General features: G+C 35.9%; 1 protein-coding gene across 4 annotated transcripts in view; it reads left to right on the forward strand.

Annotated features, from left to right (window-relative positions):
* CSPP1 (centrosome and spindle pole associated protein 1) overlaps positions 1 to 27,638 on the forward strand; it is a 62,335-nt gene that overhangs the window by 7,231 nt on the left and 27,466 nt on the right. For 2 of the 4 annotated variants that reach the window (XM_064706188.1, XM_064706189.1), the window contains exons 4-16: positions 1,809 to 1,909; positions 5,036 to 5,116; positions 7,537 to 7,638; positions 11,442 to 11,620; positions 11,738 to 11,887; positions 16,029 to 16,130; positions 16,771 to 16,853; positions 19,351 to 19,444; positions 20,399 to 20,456; positions 24,122 to 24,312; positions 25,198 to 25,316; positions 26,314 to 26,392; positions 26,722 to 26,842. In XM_064706188.1, the coding sequence (XP_064562258.1) occupies positions 1,809 to 1,909; positions 5,036 to 5,116; positions 7,537 to 7,638; positions 11,442 to 11,620; positions 11,738 to 11,887; positions 16,029 to 16,130; positions 16,771 to 16,853; positions 19,351 to 19,444; positions 20,399 to 20,456; positions 24,122 to 24,312; positions 25,198 to 25,316; positions 26,314 to 26,392; positions 26,722 to 26,842 (1,460 nt within the window). Of the gene's footprint in view, positions 1 to 1,808; positions 1,910 to 2,588; positions 2,613 to 5,035; positions 5,117 to 7,536; positions 7,639 to 11,441; positions 11,621 to 11,737; positions 11,888 to 16,028; positions 16,131 to 16,770; positions 16,854 to 19,350; positions 19,445 to 20,398; positions 20,457 to 24,121; positions 24,313 to 25,197; positions 25,317 to 26,313; positions 26,393 to 26,721; positions 26,843 to 27,638 lie in introns of all 4 variants that reach the window. The other 2 variants (XM_064706186.1, XM_064706187.1) reach the window with 2 other exon arrangements.

Consider the following 27,638-nt stretch of genomic DNA (forward strand, 5'->3'; position numbering starts at 1 on the left):
TGGAAATGTTTTTGTAGAAATGCATTTAAAATTGTGACATTTAAAACCAATCATTGTCAGTGTGATTATTTGTGGTTAATGGAATGTGAAATAGCAAATAGATACAACAAATACAGAATAAACAAAAGTAAAAAACAGTTAAAAGGAAGATATATCTCTTATTCTGTCAGAAGAATTCAGAAAAAGTTTGCATGAAATCAGGTTGAATGCATGTTAACACGAGTGATTTTGCTCTGCTAGGCTCTCTCGGAGTAAGTTTTTGAAATGGGTTGTTTCCAAATATTCTCCAGATCATTACCCATAATTTTTATCTCAGTGCTTTTCTGGTGGAAAAAAGTTATTTCTAACAAAATTAACTTTAAACCATCTTTTGTTTGAACACTTCATATATTTGAATCAGAGCACTGGATTCTCACTCCTTTTCTCCTTTTTTTTGGTACTGAATTACAGTGGCATGTGTGAAATTACTGAATTAGTCTTTCCTCTAACTTGTTAGTTGCTTTTTATCTTTTTCTTGGTTTTCTACAATTAATTCACTGGTAATTAGGCGTAAAATAAAAGGCAAGAGCAAGTAGCTGAAACAAACTATTTCTTCTTCTGTATTCTATTCTGCTTTATAACTCCTTTTCTGAAGTTTGAAATGGTACATTATTTTTTTAATGGCACTCACACTTACCTTATGTGCAGAATTAGGAGAAAAGGAACTTGCAGGTCGGAGAAGAAGTTCCTGTGCAGATTTTGGTTAATGGTTGGACTCTGCAGGCTGTTTTTGAATAGCATGGGAGATATTTAATCAGGTATTGGGTCCTTTGTATCAGGCTGACACCTGTTTGCCATTTCTTCCCTGTCACAGTTTTCCTGGCTCATGAGGATAGAACAAATCAGAATGTATCTTGAGCCAGGCCAAACTACCCTGCAATAAATCACTGATCTAAGAATGAGTCTTGAATTTCCTCTCTCCCCTTTTACTCCTTGCTACTAATTTTTGCATGGATCATGAGATGTAGAAATGCTTTTAGAGAAGCAGTATGAAATAATAATAGTACACACACTCACTCCCAGTTGTAACCTTTGTCATTAGTTGTGTGATTTTGTGGAATTCACTACTCTGTGGAGGGTGGTGAAAGTGACTGCAGAGATGGGCTGCTGGGATAGGGAATGTTTAATATAAAGTACTTTGAAATGCATTTTGGGAACAGCAAACAGCTTGCATAGCATTATATTTTATTGTATTTTAAGAGTGCAGCTGCAATGAGACCTGAGCTGCAATGAGTAATCTCAGAAAAGTCCTAATGTGTTTTGGGTCTACTGAGGTGGAAAGAAAAATGATTATTATTTTTATCATATGGTCAGATTCCCTCTAGTTATGTAGGAGCAAACAAATTTTTCATGTGCTAAACAAACAGCTTGTTGCTTTCATTTGGGAAGTATGTTTACTATTGTGTGGTAAACAAAGCTTAAAATATTGGAATAATTTAGAAGCTCACACGTCAAAGGAGATTTCCTTGGAAACTTGCAAAAGAAATATGTACAATATTCAAATAAATTCAGCTTTTTTTTTTTTTTTGTAATTGGAAGAAAAACTGTAAGGATGAGAGGAAAACTATCCAAATACCAGTCTATTTTTCTATGCTTTTCATCAACTACTCATACAGAGAAGGTGATTTTTTTTCAGCTGTTGTGTAATTACTGGTTGTATGGTTAATTCTTTTTTTATTGCTTGTGTCTAATAAAAATCCAGATGTAGCTTTTTGCTTTGTATTGATGCAAAATAGTAAATATGATATTTAATGGTGTTAAACTTTCAGGTGACTATGGCTTGAGTTTGCCTCTTGGAGAAGAATATGAACGAAAAAAGCATAAACTCAAAGAGGAACTTCGACAAGATTACCGGCGATATCTTTCTCAGGTAAAGTGTCTTGTCTGGTTGCTTGACTTTAGTGAGTCTCTTAAAGTTCTTCTCTCATTTAATTGAATGTAGATTAATATATGTAGAAAAAATTTTAAGGAGGCATTCATTATGAGCAATGGCTGAATTTGAAGACTTGAGTGAAAGTAATTTCAAAATGTTTTGTTTATGTATTTTAGGCTTCTACAGATCTCATTGCCATGTGACTGCATATACACTACTTTCTATTGTATTGATTTATTTTTGCTTCTTCCTTGTTTTTTTTTTTTTCTTAAGAATTTAAAAGCTGTTACTTCCTGAAGTACTTATGTATTCTATGGTCTCTAATTGGGGTAAGAAGTACTTAGTGTGACTCCATTTGACAGCTTCTTTTCAATTTTAGAAAGAAAAACCTTTGATGTTCTGCATAACATGATTTACTAAGTGTCACAATAAATTTAAAATTGAAATGGTATGTATGAAATATCGTCATCTTGGGAATATTCTGGAGATGCTCTGCATGAATCAGAAAAAATAAGGAACCAAATCATTTCTGTTTTATGAAAATACTGTTTACCAGTGTCTTTAGTTCTTAAAATGAATTAATGGATTTGCTTTATGAAAGGAAGTATCTTTTATTAAGTCAAATATTTTTGACTCAAAGACTCCTTTTGAATAGTATCTTTTCCCTGATTTTTAGGGAATTTCACAGGCAAAAAGAAAGGTAGGGTGCCTTTAATATATATATTTTCTTTTCCTTAAAATTAGTTGCTTTTTGCTTTGTTTGAAAACTTTATGCTCTTGGAATTTAAAAAATCATTACTTTATTTGTGCTTTATGCATTTATGCATGCTGTGGTGATTAGCTGTGACTAACAGCATTGCTTGCTTTGTGCAAAATGATTACTTACATATATAATTTTCCATTCACAAGTTTTTAAAATACTTGCTGATTTCCTTTTCCCTTTGCAGTTGCCATTGTTGCTGTCTAATGCTGGCTCTACAATAGTTTTTATTTTAGTAGACATATGCTTCAAGGATTATTAGTTATGTAGGTAGTAAGAGTTTGGGGATTTTTTCCTGGTATACATATTTTATAAGCCTAGAATAAAATAGTAACTTCTATAAATATTAAATATATCATCACAACCAGAGTCAGGGCTTTTTTCTTCCCTGTCTGCACTCATCAGTAGTGCTTAGGGGAGCAGTAGAACCATTTATTTAGCACCTACTGGCCAGAATGCAAGAATTCAAACAAGCATTATGAGGAATAAAATAACACCTCTGATGTCATTTTTACAAGCTTTGTTTCATTAATTTTAATTTAAAATATTTTTCTACTTTTGTGTGTCTATAATTTTGAGATTGAATGCTGTCCATCCAAATTGTTCAGATTGAGCAACCTAGGTGAAGGACCAGGAGGTAATGTGGTAGAAACACACTCTTCTGGTTTTTTCTGGGGTTTTGAATAACATGCATATGATACAAATTTTCTATATTAGCATGCTCTAGAATTCTTTATTAGCAACAGCAACTGTCTTCTTAACCTCTAACCAAAATCTTCCTTATATAATTTTTGTTTCTTGTTTAATTTAAAGCATCAGATTATTTTCAATGTTAGAATATCATGTTAACACTTAATGTTTCATAATTATCACCAAAGCACCCAAATAATAGAATTTTTACATTAACTTCTAGTGTTTTATTCTCAACTGGACTTCATGGCTTACAAGGCCTTTTTGTTTATGTGTAGTGTCTGGTACATGTTAGCTATATTAAGCTGGTAAGGACTGAGGAAGAACTAAGATAGCAATCTATAATTTCTTTTTCCCACCTAAAGAAAACTGGTGAAACTTTTTGCAGTTTTCAGTGATATTTTTTTGTTAATAACTTGCTTAGTCTTGCTTATGTAGAAAAATGCAGCTTCCTTATCAGGTTCTGATTTTGGAAAAGATATTTGCAAGATCAGAGGTATTCTCTAGAGACGTCTTCAAAATGCATTCAAAGAATTACTGAATAATGAGGATTACAATTGATTTACTTTTTCTAATAGAAATAACTTGGTTTTCTAAGTAAATCTAGTTGTCTTGGTGCTTAAATATCTTTGCATGATTATTAAGTTCCTTAAACCTTTTAATGTCTAGTTTGAAATATCATTTATAATGATGTAGGTTTGTACTGGAGCAGGTCAAGCTCTTACTTCCTGACATGCCTCTGAGCATTTAGGCCACATTGCAACATAGATAAGGAAAGGAAGCAATGCTGGTGAAATACTTTGATGAAATACTGTATTTCACCATTCCCCTCTTCAGCTCCTGACACACAAATAGATGACCTTTTTATTAATCAGATTTATAAAACATATGATTGACTGGAAATGGCCTGGATATGCCTTTAGAAAAGGAGTGATTATGACAAATCCTCTAGACCTGGACTCAGCCTGCATCAGCCCTGGTATTTGGTTTGAAGAGCTGGTCCTTTGACTTGCTGCACCACCCAGGTCCCAAGCTGCAGCCCAGGGATCTATGTGGAGCAACAACTTACTGGTTTTGATGGGAAATTCTGCTCTGAAAGTGGCTGATTTCCATAAGCAATGACCAGATTTGGTGGTGGGTCATTATCCTGGGAAATTTGGGCACTGCTGGTGAGGAAAACACTGTTGAGAGAGAGGTGTGCTTCTGTTAGCATGAATTCCATCTGTCCAAATAAGAGGTAGACATATGTTTTCTGCTGTTAGAAAAAGCAATTTTTGATCTTGAGTAAGGAAGTGTCTTGGAAGATTCCTTTTATTTTTGTACAGACGCTTATGCTACAGAAGAACTGAGTGGGGTTTCTTTGAATAAAAATAGGGTTTTTTAATATGGAGACTAACTTACATAATATTGGAAATAGTTTAACATGGAAGAAGTGACAAACACTTTCAAACTCAAGCTTAAAACTTGACAAACACATTTACTTCCTGCATTCCTTGACTTCGCTTCATTTATGTGTTCCAAGAACATCCTACATTTTCAGAATGTGAAAGTTGTCTTCAGTCTTCATTTCATCAAATTACTTCAGAAAATATAATGCCTAACAACTCTTGATTGAGTTAAGATTTGGTATTTTAAAATGTATTGAATGTTTTTATATTTTTTGTTTAATGTAGAAAAATTATCTGACTACTGATGAAGTAGATCCAAATACTCAGGGATTATCTCTTCCTATTGATGAGCGAAGATCTGCCAAGGTAAATATATGAAGGAAATTACTTAAATGGAGTATAACTTCAAAATGTTCCTAGATGTTAAAACTTATCACAGAAAAAATATTTCCACGTAAGTTTTTTTGTTTGGTTGGGTTTTTTCTTTTTTTTCTTACACGAATGTTTTTGGAGGTGGTAAATAGTACTAATTCTCAGAAAAGTCTGTTCCTTCAATTTTTAAAAAAAATTTTGATCCTAGGTTACCTGTATTCATAAGCTTTAGGTATTTGGTTTATATTATGTAGATCTAATTGTATACTGATACTAGTTTGAGGTTTGCTACCTCTGATCCACACTTTTAGAGCACTTGATCTGTTCAAAACCTCTAGTGGTTGCTCTTGAGTTTTGTTTAGTAATCACTATTGATCTGATCTCCTGCCCTCATGCTGTTGGCCTTATAGTCCCAGTTTCTTTCTTGTGTTTGCTTGTAAATTGATCCATGAAGTTGAATTAGCAGAAACATTGTAATTTATCAACAATTTATTAATAATTTTTTTGTGACAAATACTACTCTTTGGTTGTTAAGATTGGTCATAGCACTGCAGAGATTCAAGGCAATAAGATAACCTGTGTTGCTGGAGGAGGACCAGACATTTGCACTTTTGGAGGTTTTGTTGGTTCTTTATTTTGTTTTTAACCTTTGTTGCCTTCAAGTTGCATTGTTGGTCAGTGTTTGGGACTGTGCTGTCACTGCAATCTGGTGCAGGAATTCTGCTGTGGCATGGGTTGGCCTTGCCCTTGTGCTTAAACTTTCTGCCCTTCTGGTGCTCTTGGTTTGGCTGTAGGAGGAGCCAGGTGAGAACTCAAATTGGAAATTGCTTTTATGAAAAAGCCCTAAACTCCAAGTTATACAAGTGTAAAAAGGAGGCAGCAAGAATGAAACACCCAGGAAGGGGGAAAGGACTCCTCAGGGGCAGCATGCAAAGGCACTGAGTTTGTGTTAGCTTCAGGTTCTCATGAATTTAGATTAACCTTTGCGAGTATGTGTGCTGAAACAGTGAAAAAGAAAGTATGTTTGATTAATTCTGTGGAAATTAATGATGTATTTGTACTGGAAACATGTCTTATCATTGATGGGTTTATATCATATCAGCTCTGTGCAGGTGTGTTGTATCCTTTCTGGCCATCTGTTTGCTGCTCTTGCAGAACCTAAAAGCTGCCAGGAGGTGTCACACTGTGCCCTGTTAATCAGTTGGCCTTTGGGCAGAATATTGAGAGGTTAACATGTGCATTTTGGTTTGCTTTATTAGGTCAAATGTGCAGTCACATAGCATATTGAATTTTCTGCTGAGTGTTTTGCCATCAGTTAAATGTCTACATGCTGTATATTGTCACTGTTAGAAAAACTATAGAAAACTTTTTTTTCTTGGGAAAAAAACCCAAAAAAATGAAACGATTTTGGAGAGGATGAGTCTAATCTGTGAAATTTCTAGTAATCTGCTATTTATGTGGTGGTTGAGATATAAATTATTTTTATTTGAAATTTGTTCATGAGAAAGTAAATTTATGTGTGATGCTCAGATTTTGTAAATACTTTTGCTTTATTATTGGAAAATGCTGCAGTGGAAAAGAGCCTCATTCAGAATACTGTAGTATAATTCTCTTTTTCTTTTATATGATTGTTGGAATGAGGTAGTATAAGAGACACCCCATGATCTAAATGGGGAAGTCAAGAAATAATACAAATTAAAATTTGCTTTATCTGGAGACTTTTGTATTTCATATTATATAATCAGGCTGTTGATGTACAATTCATGTATATTTTTAGACCTGAGAAAGCTGATTATAAATGTTATCACGTTGCAAAAGCAGCTAGGACAACAAGCACAGGTCCTGTTTTTCTTGATTTTCCTTGCATTCTTCACACTTTTGACTTTTTGCAGTCCATTTAACTGCTTGAATTTAGCAGTTCAAATTGTAATTGATACATCTTGTCTACACTTGTATTTGTTACCCTGTTTTAATTGTGAGAGGGGAAATCACAACTAATGTTAAAGAAAGAAATTGTGTGTTTGAAAATCAGATGCAAATTCATTCAATTGGAAATTAGAAGGTGATTCCTAATTCTTGGAGTGAGGCTTTGGTAAATTTTGGAATAGGCTTAACAGGAGCAAACCTGTCTGGTTTTAAAGATGGACCTTGATACACAGTAGTGTCTCTGAGGATTAGACTTGGTGCCCAAGAAGCTGACTTCTACTTACAGATTTCAGATTAAGAGAAAGTGCTATGCTAAGAGAAAATGAGCTAAAACCACAAAGTAATTCAAGCCTTTCTTGTACATCACAAAGAATGTGGGGGGGAGGCAAACACACAGTTTGCATTTATTCATTTAGTACTGCAGTTCTCTGAAGTTAAAAGCTACTAAAAATGCAAAATTATGATGCCCTTTTCAATGCCTATTTTAGGAGAGATTACGGCTTGAAAGAAACAAGGAGTACAATCAATATCTCAGGGATAAAGAAGAATGGAATGAAAGACTAAGGAAATTAGGGAAGAAAAACAGAGAGGTAATACAATTTTATAGTTTTATCATTGACTCACATACAAAGTCAGACAAAATACACAAATAATGTTGTTCAATTAGGCTGCATTTTTATTAATGCATCTAAGCAAGTCCTGGTTACAGCTCACATGGTGCAGTTTCTGGTTCCTGCTTCCATCATGTCTGTCTGCTAGAAAGATGCTTTCATTTGCATTATTCTGAAGCAAATGCTTTCATTATTCTGATGCTTTCTGTGTCTGAAGCAAATCCCTGGGTTGTTTTTGATGATAAAAGTGATATCCAAGAAAACTATCTGCTTGAACAAAATACTGAACTCCACATAGTGTTCCTTAGCTTTTGTTTGTAGATGCTTTTTTCCTCTGTCACGTAGAAAGCCAGGCAAGTGTAGCAGCCATACAGAATATGGAGCTGTACATTTGTGAATAAAAATCAAGAAGTCTTTACTGCTGAAAGTGAACTAGACATAGTCTGGTTTAGATCTGAGCTGAGGCCTTTGATTTGTATGGCAGCAAGCAGCTAGGAACACACACACACACACACACCCTCCTCTGTTGGAAGGGGGAGAAAATCCGAAGAGTGAAAGTGAGAAATAGTGTGGATTGAGTTAAAGACAGTTTAATAGGTAAATTAAAAGCTGCTCACACAAGCAAAGCAAAGCACACCAAGGAATTCATTCACTTCCCCTGGGCAGGCAGGTGTTCAGCCATGCTCAGGAGAGCTGGGCTCTGTCACATGCAGCTGTGACTTGGCAAGACAAACGCCATACTCAGAACATCCCCCTTCCTTTAAGGTGAGCATGACCCCCTAGAGAGTGGAATATCCCTTTGGTCAGTTGGGATCAGCCATCCTGGCTGTGTCCCTTCCCAACTTCCCGTGTACCTGCAGCCTCCTTGCAGGTGGGGCAGTGTAAGAAGCAGAGAAGCCCTTGACACTGTGTTAGTGCTATTCAGTAGGAATAAGATTATCCCTGTTTTACCACCACTGTTTTCAGCACAAATCTAAAACATAGCCTCATACAAGCTACTATGAAGAAATTCATCCCAACCAAAACCAGTGCAACAGCCAGTGGGATTTTTAGGTCTGATTAACATTGTTCTGAGACTCTTTGTTTTAGTAATCTGGAAGCAATAGATTGATCTGTAAAATCATCTTAACTTTAAAGTTTTGTCTAGAATAGGTAAATTTCCTTTTAAAAATATTTTTGTTTAGTGATGGACTGTAATAATTTGGGACTCTCATCTAGTGAAAGTTTTTAGAAGATTTAGAAGAAAGGTTTAAGAAGTCCTTCCACTTCTTTTTAATATGAAAATTCTAAAGTGTACAGTAGTGTGAAAGCTAGGCATTCTGTAAAAGATCTTGTGTTTGTACCCAAAGCAGATGGAAGTTTATCTTCCTTACAACAGTTGGCAACTGCAAATCCCCCTGTATTTGTAATTTCTGGTCTAGAAGACTGTTTCTTGTCTATCTCTAGAAAGATTGTTTTCTCATGAGAGAAAACTTTCTCTTTTCCTTCAAGTCCTCTTGAGTTTCATATAGCTGAAAACTGTTTTAATTTGTGAAGGCATCTATAAGGCAACATTCAGGCTTCTTTCAGATGTTGGAATTCAATATCTCATTCTTACTTCCTTCTTCAAGGTTTGAGGTGCTACACAGCAGTGATCCCTAGGAAATACTGGCAAAAGTGTAGCTTATTTTTGTGCAACTGAATCTAAAAATCTCTAAAATTTTTCTGCATGTTTGGGCACTTACATTTCCTAAGCTGACTTACCTAATGAAATCTGTCAACGGTTTTTCTTTTTGCTTTATTTGTATCTACTTGGACCTTTAAGTTGCATTTGTATTATTCTGGTTGGAAACAATTTTACTATCAGAAAAGAACAAACAGGAAGAAAATGGTTAGGATTTGTTTGGGTTATGCCATCTCTGAGGGGTATTTAACTTGGAGTGAGAGTCAAATTATATATGTGATGTCCAAAATTTGATCCAACAGTTTAGATAGTCATAGGATAAATCCTACTCTGAGTAGTGTTATCTTCACAGTTTAGATTAGGCTGGTCAGGCTTTATTTGGTGGATTTCTGAAAGGATGGAGAATCCACAGTCCTGGACAACCCATTCCACTGCTTTAACTGCTTGATCTGAACTTCTGTCCCTCTGTATCCCATTGGAATTTTCCTTTGCTGCAACTGTGGCTGTTGGTTCTTTGAAAACCATGAATACTGGTATCTCTGTAACCACCTTTTACACAGGGACTGCAATTACTAGTTCCTCCTGTCCTGTACACATCCTCCTTAATCTTTTTCCAGGCTGAATAAACCCAACTCTGTCAGCTTCTCCTTTAATAGCTCAGATACCATCTCATCTCTCTGCACTTTCTGCAGGTCATCAGCAGAGACTGGGCACACTACACAGAACCTAAATATTAGATAAATACTGAGCAGAGGAGGATCACTTGCCTTGACCTGCACAGATCCTGCTGCCCAGGGTGTGGTGGGCGGTCACCACTGCAAGCATGCTCTGCTGCCTCACGCTCAGCTGCTTGCCCATGATTAACCCAGGCCTTTTTCTGCAGAGCTGCTCTCTAGGTGCTCAGGGCCCAGCCTGTCCTGGTGCATGGCACTGTTCTGTCTCAGATGCAGAGGTTTGCCTTGGCATTTGTTGATTTTCATGAGCTTTTTGTCAGCATGTTTCTCCAGTTTGTCAAGACCCTTCTGAGTGGCAGCCATATCCTCTAGGATGTTGATCCTTCTTCCCAGTTTGGTGTCATTTACATGACACTAATTTATTTTTCATTAATTATTGTAAAGTATGAGTTAGTGTTGTCTTTATTCTATGCTGGAATGGATAGATCAAAGATTAGTACATAGAAATGTACTAATCTTTATGTAAAACCATTGTGTTTTTAAGGACTGTGTGTTGAATACTAGTCCAGAGTGTCATATGGTTGTTTTTTAATTGCTTAACTATCCTGTCGCAGACATATTTTATGCAAAATCTTTTCGTTAAGATCTTTTCTCTTGAAAAGCTGAGAATCTTCAGAAACAAAATGTAAACAATAATTATCTGTTGCTGTAAAATGTGACAAGTGCATCTTTGATTGGTTTCATGTAGTAGTTTTTAATTAATAGATAATTACAGTCTAGCTGTCTCAGACTCTCTAGTCAGTCACAAGATTTTATTACCATTCCTTTCTATTCCTTGCTAACCTTCTGATGAAATCCTTTCTTCTATTCTTTTAGTAGTTTTAGTATATAATTTTCTTTTAATACAATATATATCATAAAATAATAAATCAACCTTCTAAAGCATAAAGTCAAGATTCTCTTCTCTTCCCTCATCCTGAGACCCCTGCAAACACCACCACACTCTCCTTTCTCATGATGACATTTCCTGAGGAGTAAGAAATAGATTAAGAAATGCTCAGGTTAAAAGGCCGTGCTTATAGGTAAGAACTATTACAGACTTGCCTGAATCTGGATAGAATGAGAATACCTAGTCTCTTGAAGTAAAGTTTGAAGTGTTTTTTTGATTCTTTGCACCTCAAAAACTGAAGGTCAGATTGGAGTTCATAAAAGATCTGTCCAGTATTGATAGCCTTTCTTCTGAAAGACATTAGATAAAATGAAGACTACATGTTTTCCCCCCAAAAAAATGAATAAGACCCTAGATTTTAAGCACTTGAAGTATTTTCCTTGCTCACCTCTTGACTTTCTTCTTGTTTTGGGTTTATTTGAAGAAATACAAAACTAAGGTTTTACTCAATGTGATTTCTTTATATTCAACTCTCAATATTGTTTCCATTAAACAGAATGAGATGCACAGGAATAAAGCACCTATTGCTGTTACCAGGCTCCAGCCAGAATTACATGCAGAAGTCCAGCCCTGTAATCCAGGTGCAAAACCTCCCAAGAAGGATGCTTTTACTTCCACAGAACATTGTGAAGAGCTGCTAAATAAGAGATGGATGGAGGAAGACAGGTACCACAGGTTAGATGATGAGGCTGAATTGAGAGGTTGACTGTTAAATAAAAGATTTGATGAGAATTTGGATGTTCCAAATCAAAGACATCATGGATTTACTAGCCAATCTGTAATTCCTACTAGGAAGCATCACAGAATTGATGAAGATGGTGATTTTGGTAGAAGATACTACAGAGTGGACTATGATCCTGAGGCAAATGCAGAAATGGACCCTAGATTTAGATCTGAAAGCACCTATGACAGAAAAGCTCCCTGGGGTTTTTATGCTGAAAGGTATTCTTAAATTCTGTTATCTCTATTCTGCCATTCTGTTTTCTCCTTTATTTCTCTAGTGCTTGCTGATGGCCATGGTTTACTCCCTTTAAATATTAGGGAAGATTCCCATGTGAGAGCAGGATTTTTGTAAGTACTTTTGTACTTACCAAAAGGACCTTTGCAATAATGTATAGAAAAAATGTTGAAGAATTAGATCATTTGCTAAGACTATACATGTATTAAGAGGCATTTGGTATATCACAGCAAACCAAGGATACTACAGAAATTACCCCAGAAGCTGCAGTCCACAATTCATTTTTATGAAGAATGGTTTGCCAGAAAATATATTTGAAAGCAAACCCCTGCACTGAGAACCCAATGTTACCTCTTTTTCCTTAGTCTGTAATAGTTACAGTTACAGTTACAAGTCAGTATTCAGTTCAGATTCCAAAATTGGTTTGAGCTTCAATTTTTGGAATGTGTGACTATGTATAAAAAATGTAAAAGTCTATTTTTTAAAAATCTTCTTTTTGAATCCATGTCTTGCTAAATGACAGGCTTGAAACGTCTGTGTAGTTGAACCAAATCCTGATGGTTTTAATAGGTGCTAATCTCTGTAATAACTACACAGTTTGAATAAGCATTTATGAAAGCCCAAACCAAACAAAAGAGGGTGTCTTATATAAATCATTCAGGGAGAAAACTGATACTATGTACTGTTCAGTATTAAATTGTCTTTACTATGTTAACTGATACATCAGTTGGGTTACTTTGACATAAATTGTTAATCTTTCTCTTCTAGTTTACTCATTTAAAAGAAAAAAAAGAAATTATAGCCTTCCTGGTCATCCAGGGTTTGGCATTCTGGCCACCTTTAGGTATTCCATTGCAAGAACCGGTTGCTTTTAAAACCAGATGGCTTGTGGTGTGAAAATACTGCTTTATTTAGCTGTATAAACAAACTTGACATTTGTTTATACAGCTAAATAAAGCAGTAAATTTATTGTAAATAAATTTTCAAATAATATTTTAAAAGTGTTAATTTGTTCCCTTTCTGGGTCTTGGGAACATGAGTGTTGTAGTTATTTTTATTTCTGTTAAGCCTGTTGCCAGAATTTTTTTCCTGCAATTGATTCAGTGAAGGAACCACCAGTGTTCTTCCTTTGCAAGGCAAAATAAACACTTTTTCTTTTTTCTAGAATTAACACTTAACAAAGACAAATTGTACCATTCTCAACAGTGTTGAATATTACTATTATGTTTTGTTGTTAGTGGCTGGTGGATGGTTTAAATGATCTTTTGAGTCATTGTTTACAGGGATAATTTTCTGGGTAGTATGCAAGTTAATAACTGGGAGGAGGGGAAATGCTCTTCAACTAGAAAAGTATTTTCTGAATTCAGTGAACTCCTATTTCTTTTCCAGTTTCAAATGTCAAGAGAGTTAGAATAATTTTCCTCCAAAAATAGCTCTTGATATTCTTTCTCAGTCTTTAAAAAAAGTAATCGTAAAGGAAGTAAGTTTGTGGAAAAAATGAAATGTCTGGAAGTAGTTGGGAGAGGCAGACTCTAATAAATGTGTTACTGCTATGTTTCAGACTGTGTGTTCTGGTGTGCTTCTAAAAAGCATGTTTTTATTCACTCAGTGTTTCTGAAAAAGACTAGCAAATGGAAACAGTGGTTAAATAGATGAGAGGAACAAGATTGTCTGTTTTCTGCTGAGATTCAGAGAAGAGACTGCAAACTTCAAAATTTCTTCCATTCTGTTGTTTATTACTTGTAGAAATGAGTAAATGAGGTTTTAGGATAGAGTGGACTTGTCCTATAGCTTTTCAGAAATAAAAACAGTTAGAAGCTTAACTTGGTGTCTGACAAAGACAGTAAAAATATTTTTGAAACTAACAGCAGTATTTATTCTGTGTTAGTTAATACTCAGAAGGATGAGTGTCCTCTTTTTATTAGGTAGCTGTTTGCCACTGTCTAATGCAGTTGGACACACAGTCTATTATTTATATAAAAGTAACCATTTGATAATGTTTAAGGGTTTACTTTGTTTCACAAAGAATTTATACAGAACTATATAAATAAAATATCAGCAAGTATGATGTTTGAACTAACAGCAGATATCATATTGAATATTAGTAGACTCGTTTTTAGTTATTCCAGAAATCATGGATGGTGCTTATAAATATCTGTGACTAATATGTCACCAGGCAACCCATGAGTTATTTGGAGAGACCTCTGAAACTGCTTTAGCTCCAGTTTTCATTAAAAGACAATACAGAAGAGTGTCTTATCTTTGCTGTTGGCAGACTTGGTGCATCTTCTTAAAAGAAGCTGCTGGACCATTACCTGAATTTCCTGAACAAGATTGTTTGGGGGTTTTTGTGTATATTTTCTACTAATGAATTTTTACTGAAAATTAATTTTCAGTATTTCTTTATTAAATGTGTTTTTTAATCTAGTACTTCCTTCTCCTTTGAAAGGAGCTCCACTTAACCTCCTATGAAGTAAATTCATTCTCTTCAAGGAGGAGCTTAACAGCTCAGCTTCTGAAGAGTTAGCATTTTTTTCTACATTTCAGGCAAAGTCAACTTTAAACACACTTGATTCATGATGGATACTAAATTCAAAAGGAGGCATATTTTTATTTGCTCTACTGAAGTTCTTAGGTTTTATATGGGGTTTATTAGTTTTGAGAGGCAGATATTCATAACAGGACTTTTCAGGAGGGTTTCTGTTTTGATGGAGGCGCAGGGTCTGTGACGTATTTCAACAAACAGAAGTGGTGACTGGGAAGTGAGAAGAATTGCAAAATGTTTTAGCTCTCAGGAATGGAATGCTTCAGTCCATCCCCAGCTGTCAGGTCTGTCCTGTAAACAGGAGACAGCAGCTTCTTGATTGAATTGGGCCAGCATGTCTGGGCCTGCCTGCTAAGCTGGCTACTTTTTACAAAAAAAGATTACCTCTTAAATTTCAAGGTTTGTTTTTTGCTTCCTTCTTACATCCTTTCATTACACTGGAGACTTGGCTTTCTATTTTCTGGCTGTGTTTCAGCCTTATGTGACCAGCCTTGTAAGGAGTAGATTGATTGCTGTCATAAAGATGAACTTCATTGTGAAAGATCATTTTATGACAAGAGGATAAATGCTCTTTCATGTTGTTCTGGTGGGTTGTTAAGATGCCAGATCAATGTTTAATAACCAGCATGCATCCTTTTGCCTTTGATTATTGGCTTCTATTTAAATTAGGGATTGACAGAGCTGTGGTTATTTTTATGTAAAAAAATTGAGGTTTTGTTCCCCATGTTTATTTTTAGCTAGTTTTTTTTTGGGTTTTTTTTGTTTGTTTGTTTGTTTGTGTAATAGGAAGTTCATGGCTCTCTCCAGCTCTGGAAAAAGCATAATTTTGATAGCATTTGTTGAGTACTTCGTTTTTCATTGAATACCTATTTTTACCCTCTTTTGTCATGATAAATTGAAGTCCTCCTTATAAAGCCATTATTTTGCAAGTCAAGAAAAGTTTACAAATTCTCCTACCCCAGATCTTTTCAGGAACAGATCTCTTGTGTCTATACAATATTTGGCATCTCTGCAGTTACTTGGAGTTTCTATCATATGATTTCACTTCTTATGTAGATGACTCAAATTTTAGCTCCTGAATTTTTGTGTTCATGGTGTTGCCAGTCTTTTGCCAGTCACCTCACCCTTTTAAAGTCTATCAGGTGTGTAGTGAAATGTAGATTGCCATTGAAGCAGCTTTTCATATCTGAATTGGCTGTTTCACCAGACTTAGCCAATAGCTGTGTGCCAAAACCTGTTGAAGACTTTGCTGGCTCCTGGGGATTAAGAGCAGCAAGATCTGTTTCAATTAATGCAGTGTGAGTGTCAAAAGCCCTTTAGCTTTCAAAACTCTTAACCAGACTCATTAGATAAGGGCTGCAGGAAAGCAGGCTTGGGAATTCACATTCCAGACAGAGAGCTGCCCTGACAATGCTAGCAAAGTGAATTATTTCTAGAATATTTTGTGATGTTTTCAGGACTGGTTCTGCTGTCCAGTGTGCATTCAGGCAGCAAATGCATTTGCACAAAACTGCTGAACCTTCCATTTCAGATTGGCTGTTTCTGGGCAAGCATAGCTGAGTATTTTCTGTTTCTTTAAGGCCCTATCTGAATGGAATGGTAAGAGATGCACCTGCAGACTATGAAGATGAATTAAAGGAGAGAGCACGTGTGCGGCCGTTGTCAAGAGCTGGAGATTCTAGGTGTGGTATACCCTGTACTTTTCTGATAATTGGACTGCAAAATCATGGTGAGATGAAAATGCTGACTTCAAATCCCAAAACATTGTCTGAAATGCCTGAAAGTTTTTCCTGAAGCTAGAATATAGTATAACAAGACATGTTTCCTCTGAAAATGGCCATTGAAGCTTGCATGCCAGTTTTTTTTTTTAATTAATAGAGCACTTTTTCTCCAACAGAGGACTTTTATTGGGTCAAATACTGTGGAATTCTGTTTTCATAGTAGTTTTAAAATTTCTTTTCTTCCTCTTGTCTTGGTTTTGCACACCCTGAAATGATCTAAGTGGGTGAGGTGGAAGCAGAACACTTGTAAAGTCCTTACATAAACTCTTGACTGGCACCATTCAGTCTGCCAGCATGGTGAAGTGCTCAACTGAGGCAGTTTTTCTGATGGCCTCAGAAACCACAGGCAAATGGGAATTGTGAGAAATGCCTTTTTGCCAAGCAGTTTCTTTTTTTGCTTGGGATATTTCTTTGGATTGTAGGAAAACTGTTTGTCACAAATGTGTCACACAGTGATGCAAGTGAGTCTGTCATAGTTCCCACAGACTGTGTAGGAAATTCTTGAGTTTGATCACTCCATTTTCTTTTTTGTCTTTGCCAGAAATCAGATGCAGATTAGTTCTTCAGCTAGTGAACAGGCCAAGTCTGCAGGTGAAAGGCGATATGCAACAGGCCTTGTTCTTGGTATGTATAAAAACCTCACTAATAACACTGAGTTAGCCTTTCTTTGCATATGTGTCTTGGTTTGAAAAGACAGGTGGCTGCTGAGGAAGGCAGGAGCCTTCCCTCAACTGGTAAATGTAAACTCCCTCCCTCCAAATTGTTATAAATTTGAAATTAAGGGGAGCTCTCAGGCAAAGATATGGGAGCAGGAATAACAGTTCTTTATTAGGGAAGAAAATAAAAATAAAATAAACAATGTGGTAATACAAAACAACACTGACAGAGTCAGAATACAACCTGACAGCCTGTTGGTCAGGGTGCTGGTAGCAGTCCAATAGGAATTGTGCCTGCAGTCCTCCTGGAGTGTCAGGTGTGGTTCTGTTGGAGCAGGGATCCTGTAGAAGGGTGGAGTTTTCCTCTGAAGATCCAGTGGTGGTGTAGATGGGCCTGGTCTTCCTCTGGAAATCCAGTGGAAAAGGCAGCTGCTCTCTGGGAATGGTGTCCCAAAATCTCAGATTATATCCAGTTAGGGATGCTTGGCTCCTCCTTCTGGGCAGAGCTTCTCACAATGGGATGCTGCAATTTTTATCAGTCACACTCAGTGGCTCAGTAACAGAAGATATATCCTGGAGGGAGGATTGGTTTGTGGAAGAGATAAAGAAAACTGCCCAATTAACAGAAGATAACTGCCATGCCTCTGACAGATGGCAAATAGAATACACACATTACCTTGCAATCTAGGACAATATGTTATTTTTCCATGCGAATAGTTAAAAACTAGAAAAATGAGAATTTGTTTTTCCTTCTGTTAGTTGTCTCCAAGACTGGTAAATAAGTGTTATTTACATAGAGAAGCTAAAGCAAAACATAGTCCTTTTCTCCCTTAATGTAACTTACTAATTAATGTTTGACTTACTAATTAATTTTGAAGAGCCCAAGTTTTTTCTTAGATTTTATAAACTTTTTAAGGCCCAGATAAGTGATTAAATTATTTTACAAATTGAAGTATGGGAGAAATCTTAACCTCTGTATTGTTAAAGACACAGGTTTACAGTGAATTTTAATTTCAGAAATATGAAAAATGGTACTGTGAAAAATTATTCTGGTTATCTCTCCTGTAGCCAGAAAATTTAACAGGAAACATTAGTATTGAGTGTAACAGAGAGAAATACTGGTGAAGACATAGCATTCTTAGCTGAATTCAGGAAAATGTAAGGCAAGAATAAAAGAACTCTAGTAGTGCTTTGGATGGGAGCTTTTGAAGGCGAGCTAGCTTTGAATTATGGCAAAATAGATTAACAGTTGTCAGAATAATTTCTGTTAATTTTATCATTTGAATTGACCTGATCTTCAAAGCTATATGTAGCAGGTCAGTTTTTTGGAACTGTTTAAAGGCAGCATTAAACCAGAGGTGTCATAGGGGTCACTCTCTGGTCTGCCCAGTCATCTCAATTGAAGTAACTTGAGGACACAGAGGTGTGAATTTGTACTCCTAGCAGTCCTTGTTAGAAGAGTATTGTAAACTATATTGTGTAAAGATTAAGTAAATTAAAACTGGAATTTTTTCAAAATTGGAAGTGATTTCAGACTCTCCCAAACTCACAAACCATGAGGTTATCTTGCACATTCTGGTCACTTTGTAATCCCAGCACAACAGGGACTACAAATCACAAATTTGATTTTTAAATTAAAAAATCAGTTAGTCATGCATCAGGTTTTGTTGCTGTTCCTTATTTGGCTTTTGTTTTAGATTCTTTCCAGCTTCCTTCTCTTTATTATTCAGATCTACTTCACCAGAAGTCCAGTCAGTTTGTGTACAGAGTATCTTAACAGTCTTTGTGTCTGATAGTCATACAATACAGAAGATGCTGCTGATGTTTTTTGGAGTTTGTTTTTAAAATAAAAGAAGACCTCTGCACTTACTGGGGAGGAACCACCACGAACTTAAAGTTTTATGTGTTCCTTAAAATCGATGTGAGCTGTTATCACCATTTCCACATCTGTCGGTACTTTGCTGTTTCTTAGTAGTCATGGGAACCATCCTAAAATTGGAACCATTTACTTTCCTCCCCATGGGTTTGACTCCCTTCAGTTTTAATGTTCAATTTTATAAAGAGCAGTGCCTCATAATTTTGGAGTGCTGTAGTGTATCTTCCTTAGGTGAATATTAGATTTTAAAAAAAAATTAGTTTACTTTTTATAGTTGCTGTTGTACCAAATAGCTTTGAAATTTATAGCTTCCTTTTCCTATAAATTAGGAAAATTTATATTTTCCTACCAAAACTAGGTAAATAATAATGAAAATAGTAATGAAAATTTTAGTAGTTTTGATCACAATACTCCAAACAAAATGTTTATTAAAGCTAGATACCTTTTTTTTTTTTAGTCAGTAGAGATACAGTGTTTGTACAGTCTGCTGTGTTTCAGTTTTTAAATTGGCTGAAAGGCAATTTTCTTGTCCAGTACCTTTAGTGTACTTTGTGGAACATTTACACAAGTGTGTGGTCATTTCCATTAGGTGGTCAGGACCAAGAACTTCTTCAGAGGAGAAAGGAGAAATACAGACAAGAACTGATGGAGCAGATGGCTGAGCAGCAGCGGAACAAGAGACGGTAATGGAAAGTTACTGTCTTTTAAAAAGATAATGGCTGAAATTTAAAGGCATTCCATTAATTCAGTGTGGTAAGAAGCAATTTCATAACTAAGGGATTCCAGGCAGCTGAGTAATATTGCATTTAATTAAACTCATTGTCATGAGAGCTTTCGTTTTTAATGAACATATTCACAAGCTTTCAGTGGAACGAAGAAAACCCAGATACTTTTTCATTTTTACAACTGCTTTTTTAGTTTCCTAAGGGTAAAGAAGCTTTAACTAAAGTAATCTTTTTTTGGTGGTACAGAATTTCCAAAATAGTTGGCAAAGTTGAAAATTATTTTGGTTTTGCTCTCCAATTTTGGAAAGTAACCTTTCATTTTTAAAGCATTTGGTCATCTGGTTTATGCAGAATAATAAAATATTAATTCTTCTTTACCTATTAGTCACTGTCTACTGAATTATATCTGAATACATAAAAACACACAGCAATATTAGAGAAGGGATGAGGAATTAAAAATTAGTTACTATTGACTCATTGTGACAAAAATTATACTATGCAGAACATGCCTGAGCCCGGAAATTTCAAAACAGTATTTATTGCTGCACTTTTAAATCATTCATTTTAATGTGTTTAATGTTAACTTCTTGAATGTGAATAAAAAACAATTTTTTAGGAATGTCCTGAAAAGTTGTACTAAATAAGAATTGTAGTGGTTTCTCCTTTTATGGTAGTTGGATTTTTACTAGGTGAAATGTGTGATAGCCAGATACTTCTTGAGAATTTTCTGTATTTACAAATATATAATTTCTTTCCCTGATTGCAGAAGAATTCAAGTGGAATCATTGTCTTCTGTTTTCCTGTATTTTTAGAGTTCTTTTAACTACAGAGTTGTGAATTTGTGCTTTGAAAGAATTAATATAGTCGTTATTGCTTTCTGATTTGATTCTTTTTTTTACAAAAACAAAACAGTGAGAAGGAACTTGAGCTCTCAGTTGCTGCCTCTGGAGTTCAAGACCCAGAAAAGCAGGTAAGAAATTTGGATTTTCTTTCATCTATATAGCCTATTCGTTTTTTCTCACATGCACACTGTGGTTGCTTAGTCACACAACTCTGTGGAGTTTCTATAAAATGATAAATGTTGGGCTGTTTAATAGGGCATCAGTGTACAACAAAATTGAAGCCCAGGATGATGGGGCTGTGTCATGGTTTAACTCCAGCCAGCAGCAAAGCCTCACGAGCAGCGGCTTGCCCACTTCCCCACCAGTGGGACTGGGGAAAGAAAGAATAGGAAGGGTAAAAGCTGGAAAACTCAAGGGTTGAGATGAAGACAGTTTAACAAGGAAAGCAAAAGCTGCACGCACCAGCAAAACAAAGCGAGGAATTAATTCAGAGCTGCCCATGGACAGGCAGGTGTTCAGCCATCACACATCTTGGGAAGACAAACCATCCCTCCAAACATCCTCCCCTTCCTCCTTCTTCCCCCCACTTTATGTACTGAGTGTGATGTCCTACGGTCTGGAATATCCCTTTGGTCAGTTGGGGTTGCCTGTCCCAGCTGTGTCACCTCCCAGCTCCCCCAGCCACACCCTGGCTCCACACCAGCGTGGGAGCAGAAAAAGCAGAAAGGCCTTGGCTCTGTGTAAGCCCTGCTCAGCAATAGAAAAACCACCTCTGTATTATCAACCCTGTGTTCAGCACAAATACAAAACACAGCCCCACACCCCCCACCCCCTTCACTGTGGAAAAATTGACTCTTCCCCAGGCAGAAACATCACAGGCTGTAAGTCATTAAACATACTTTCAGCATCAGAGGAAAATATTTTCATGGAAATTATTGAACATTTTCTTTTGCTGTGTCCAAATAGAAATTTGGTACCCACCAACAGTGGGTATCATGGAAAGAATTACTTGGTGTCCAGTGGTAGCCTCTTAAATGCACACTGTAGTAACCTTTCTTTGGAAATGCAAAGTATGCTGTAGAAAGCTTTCGCTCCATTAAAAAAAAAAGGTTGTTTTGCAGATGAGTTGATCTCATTCCAACAGTTTTTAATTTAAAATTTGTAATTTTTTTTAAGTGATCCAATATACTGCTTGGGATTACAAGCATTTTTATAGGATTTTGTAAAAAGCAAGTTGTTTGGTATTGTGTTGTTTGTAAGACTTAATGCAGTTTCTACTGTCTCCACTTTCTTAGTAAGGTGGTGATTACATGAAGAATTTTGATTAGCATGCATCCAGGAGCAGGTTGTCAGCACTAGTAACATTATGACTGATAATCTGATAACATTAGACTGATAATCCTGCAGAGACTGACAGAACTTGTGTGATTTGCATGTACTTGCCATGTGCCCAAAGCCAGTGCAGGTCGGATATGGTGGAGATGTGCTGTTTAGGATGTAGGCTGGTAAGTTTCAAGCAAGAATAGACTGGTTATTAAGGTAACTGGTTACTGGTTTAAATTATCACCAGTGCTCTTTTAGGGGAATGCTTTGACACAGATTGAAACTTGTGCCATTTTTGGAGGGTTCAGCAGAAGGGAAAGAAGGTCCTCTTTGCTAGAAAATGAAGGTGGATGAATAGCTAGCTGTAAGATGCTATTAGTCAGGTCCTTGTGGGTCCCTTCCAACTCTGAATATTCTGTGAAGCCATTTCTTTCTTTCCATGAAACTTGGGAGACAGGAGACTGAGAATGCAGACAGACAAGCAATGAAGCTGAATCAAAATTTTTACTCCTAAATGAGGAAGAAAAACACCTGTCTGGTTGCATGTTCCTGCCTTCACTGCATAAAGTGTCTGTCATGCTTGTTTCATTGTCCCTGTTTCAAACTCTTTCAGCTCGGTTATCTGGCAAAAATCTGAATCTTTTTTGCTGCTTTAGTTGGTATAAAGGAGTCAGCTGGCTGATCAGGGATTCACATGGTGAAAGAGAGAGGAATAGAGGGTGCAGCTGGGAGGCAGGCAGGGCAGGAGGCAGAACTGAGCTGGCTCTCCTGGCTCAGCAGGCTGCAAGGTCAGTGTAAACAGTTCTGTGTAATCAAAGCTGACTATGCAGCAGCATGCTGTGCTGCAGCACTCAATACACCATACACATCTCAGTCAGAGTCTGCAAAGTGCCTGTTGTAGGAACAGAATTCTATCCAGAGCAAGTACACAGCATGCATAGTGTTTTTAAAGCACTAATTTAGCTGAAAGCCTTCAATTAAATTGAATTGCTACATTCATTAGGCATCAGTCACTGTTAGCCTTAAATTGCCTCTCAGGGAGAGATTCTAATTAGGTGCATTTCTTGATTAATTACAGGTTGGTTAAATAGCAATGCCTGATTAAGAATCTATAAATGTAGACTGTTGTATGTGCTGCTTGTTTAAACTGAAACAATCCCCAGGATGAGCTGAGTACTGAAGTCACATCTGAAATCAGCAGTAGAGCTGAAATGTGGGGCACTTTGGGAATGCTTTCATATTAAAGCTGTTAGTGAAAAAGGCTGTTTTAAATGTTCTGCAGCTCAAGACATTGGATTTGAAAAGACAAAAAGTCTGTAGACTGCTTTATAAAATTCAATTGCTTTAGCTGGTATCTGTTATCCAATTCTGTGTTCACATCTAGACATTTGAAGTTAAATACTATAAGCAAATATTTATGTCTAGTAGATTTTGAGAATTTGTGTCTAAACACTGTATTCCTTGATTGGTGAGTACTAACTGCCTTGTATACACTGTCTTGCAGCTAAATGATGAGGAGGTAAAGATTTAATATTTTGTTGAAATATTTCCATATTGTAGGGTATATGGTTTTCTGGTGGATATTAATATGTAGCTGGTTTCGGGTATTACTTTCTCTCAATGCATGTTAGTTGAAGAACTTCAATATTAGGACCAATAAATTCAGAACAAAATCTCTTTTATTTATACAGTGTATGATTTTTTTTCCATTCTTCTATTGCCTTATTTAAACAAACATTAGAATAGTTATGCAGAGCAGTTGCTGTAAGGGCTTTCTGGGTGTGATAGGATAGTTCTGAAACTGACTTGCATGTCTTCATATTATTTGCTTGTTGCTTTTGACATTTTTCTGAGGCTGACAGTTATCAATAAACATTTGCTACTTCTGTTTTAAAAAGAACTCCCTCCAAAAACTTGTAATTTTTGTGATTGAAAAAAATTAATAAGATCAAAAGAATTCTAAAAGTAAAATAATGGTATTGAAGGAAATGTTTATTGGAAAAAGTCCCACTGTGTATTTGTATTTTAGTTTTTACTGATAATGAGGTATTTCAGTCTTGGGTTGGAGGGGGAGGGATTTCAGAAACTTTTCTTTGCATAATATGAGTATACTGTCACTGTGGAAAATTGATAGCTGTAGATAAACTGTTCTAAAGTCATGTTCTTTTTTCTGGACATTAACTAGATTTATATACTTCTGAAACCAATGACAAGGTTGCTTTTTGTAAATCTCTGATAAAAGTTCTGAATTTCCTTGTAATACTGGATTCCCAGTAGATCACTGGAAGAAAAAAAATGCAGTTACTAGAAATTTGAACATTTGAAATTTGAAAGTTGAGATCCAGTGAAGTGTTTAACCCAGCGTAAATGGAGGTTCAGAATATTTCCTAGTAATGAGGCAACTGTTTTGTTTTGGTTTTTTTTCCTCTCTCTTTTTCTTACTACTACTTTTTTTTTTTTTCCCCTTCAGCCAAATAGATTGAAGCAGTTTGGCTTCGCAGCAAGAGCTTTTGAAGAGAAGGTACCTCCTGAAAGGCCCAGGGTGGCTTTCCAGACTCCAATGCCAGCCCGTTCAGCCTCTCCAGTGAATGAAGACTCTCAGAGTGATAAGGACTTTCAGAGGGGTCTAGTCAGCAGTCTTGGGGAAATGGTGGCTCCCAGGTGCTTCACCATCATGTTCATTTTACATGTTAAATAAGATTGTTTTTTAGCATGTTATTACTGCTGAGCTAGAGCTCAGTAGTACTCTTGATCCTTCTCCAAGGAGCTGATGAAGGTCGAAATAATATTTTGACAATTAACAGAAAACTTACTACTTTGTACTGGAATAAACTTTCAATGTCAGTTTCCTCATGGTTTATTTGAAGGCATCCATGGAGGCTGGATTATCTCTGAAGGCAGCTGTCTCATAGTGGATTTTTGTGTAGGACAAGGGTTGAGCTGTAGAAATTATGTCCATGTCTGTAATACTGAGTCATGTTGTGAGAATGCTTGGGCCCATGCCCTGCAGAGTCCATGTTTTCAGAAGGCTGATGTGGCACCAGTTTGGCTCCTATTAATTAAGCAGTCTCCCAGGGCTGAGCTCAGGAATGCACTGTAGGCAAGGGCAGCTTCCACTGGGTGCTGTGATTGTGGCTAAACTGAGAGAAGGCACGTGGCTGAAGCTCTGCTGTGCTATTCACCCTTTGACCAGATCTTGCCTTGTTTTCTCTACTGATGCAGCCAGGAAGTACCATTAACTGAGCCCCTTCAAGAAGGAGCGCTTGTTTTGTGTTCTTAGATCTCTGGAATAGTCTGGGTTCATGTACTGCTCCCTCAGGGAAGGTTAATTCCATGCTGAGACTTATTGTATCTTGTTCCTGCATGTCACTAATGAGAGGTCTTCAGCTGAACTAAATCTAGAATTTTCCCATAATGAATTCTCCTTCTGTCCCCATCCCTGCTTGATTCTCTTTCCCTCCCTCTTCTCTCCTCCCCCCACTTCTTCTGATGATATCTTTTCAGTTGTGCAACAAACCAAGGAGTTGTGTCCCTTTTTTCTTTAAGGCTTGCCCCGTTGCCACCGCCTCCACCACCAGTTTTGACAGACAACTATAAAACACCTTATGATGATGCTTATTACTTTTATGGGGCTAGGAATCCCTTGGATCCTGCTCTTGCATACTGTAAGTTGATGATTTTAGGTGGTTATTAGAGTGATTCATATGATTGCTTTTAATCTAGTTAAGTTATGAACAATGTAGAACTTGTAACAACAAATTCAACTCATTTTTAAGGTGTGTATTGAATCAAATTTTTTTTCCAATACTGTTTTTGAATGAAGTAATTTTCTCCAGCAACAAAACGGGCTGTGACTTCCTGAAATCTTGTTCATCACTTGAACAAGCTCTAGTCTCAGATTTTTTGTTGTTACTTCTCCCAGATAATTTTCTTTATAATATTGATAATTAAAACATTATTTCCTAAAATCACTTAAATAATAATTAATTATATGTTTAGGTGTTGTTACAATTTCAGATATAATAATCAATATTTTAAAGATATTTATTAATACATTAAATATATTAAAATAATGTATGAAGTGGTCTACTTTTGTATTTTAAGAACTCCTTTTTTGTCTGTCCTTTACTTCATGATGATTTCATGATTGAAACTTATTGTGATTTGTGTAGGGAGGGACTGGATTATGTGGTGTTCGTTTTTATCTTTTTTATTTTTTTCTTTTTTAGAGAAAAAATCAGAAATACTTTAAAAATTTTTGTACTATCTTCATAGAAAAGGTAAAATAAAGGAGAAAAAAACTTAGAAAAATAGCACTTTTACTAGTTGATTTAAATGACATTTGGAAAGAATGACGATGTGTCACCATTAAGCAAGTAATTTAATTTTGTTATTTGATATAGAATATATTGATGAGGTAATTTGTAAAATCTAAAGGGATTTAGTTGAATTTAAGAAATAGATTTGTACCTTGGCATTGTATTTCTTGCTTTAGAGGGCATATTAAGGGTTAGCTGAGTTTGTTATAGAAGCTGAGAGTTCTGTTTGTTCTATACTCACAGAGTTTGACTGGTGAACTCTGTTCTTTTAGATAATGAAAAATATTTCTATCTGAGCATTCAAAATTTAAAATATGGTTTGTTCTGTTTTTTTATTGTGCAGATGGTACAGGAATGATGGGAATGCAACCCACACCTAGTCTGGATCCTCCTTTAGGCCAAGCTCCAGTAGAGCAGCCTGTGTAAGTATTATCTATATTTGTATTCTTTATGTATATTTATCTGTATTGATATTTTTCTTGTATGTTGGTAATATTTTGCTGAGAATAGATATACCTTTGAAATAAAATGTGTTAATGACAACTCTTCAAACTTCTATCTAGACAATAAAAGAATAATTCATTCAACTGCTATTTTCATATGGATTTAAGAAAATGTTTGGGATTATAAACTGCCAGGCTGTGGGAAGCAACAGCTCTTAAATACTTCAGGAATGGATTTTTAAAAAAATTTTTACCTCACTCTGGACCCTATGATGTTTTCCTTTTATATGTGTGATTTTTCAATTTAGAAGCAACATTGGACAGAGGAATACAGGAGACAGACAAAGAAGCATAGGAGTGTATTCTGAAGAAAAAACAAAGCCTTCCAAAGAGGCAACATTATCTTATCAACAAGAATTACAACAGCAGGTACTGAGTGATAAAGCTTCTAACTCTTCATTCTTTATTTTTTTGGCATATGATGGTTTTAACTATAGTACTCTTTCAGAGAACTTTATGTAGCATACAAATAAAAAGCTTTTTAACTCTCCTTCCTTTCATCACTTCCTTCCTCTGACTCTGCTTTAGCTCATTTTAGCTCTTCAGGTGGACAGTAAGCTCTTCAAATTTTTTGTCAGAGGCAGAGAGAATGTTAAGAATGTTACAGCAAACAGATTAGTTCCAGGCATGTATCTTTATATAATTATTTTCATGAAGATAAGAACCTGCATCTTAAAAGGAATGGCTTGTATTGTTCTGATATTCCATTATTGCTATAATTATTAGGAACAGTCTAATTTCTGTAAGTTTTTCATGATCATTTGGACACTAATTCAAAGGTTTGCCAAATGTTTATTTCCAGTGTGTTTGTAGGCATTGTCTCATTTTTTTTTTAGCTTCTCTTTTGATAGACTAGACAATTTTTTTGTGTCTCCTGTTCCAGTAGACACCTTAGTCCTATACTCACTTTAGTGGCCTTTTACTGCTGCATCTTGAGGGAGTTTATAGTTATAAAATGTATTTGACCATGATGAAATATGTTACTTTTGGAGAAATTTTCCTAGTACCCAGTTCAGGGGCCCTTAACGTTTTCTTATCTGATTTTTCATGTATTTCCTTGGTAGAGGTAAATAATACCAATAAAAATACTGTCGTTCTAATTATGTTTATGCATAAGGGATAAAGGAAAGGCTGCCATCCAAGGGCAAATAGAGAATAGAATAAC

Source organism: Zonotrichia leucophrys, chromosome 2, assembly GCF_028769735.1.
Source record: "Zonotrichia leucophrys gambelii isolate GWCS_2022_RI chromosome 2, RI_Zleu_2.0, whole genome shotgun sequence".
Lineage (NCBI taxonomy): Eukaryota > Metazoa > Chordata > Aves > Passeriformes > Passerellidae > Zonotrichia > Zonotrichia leucophrys.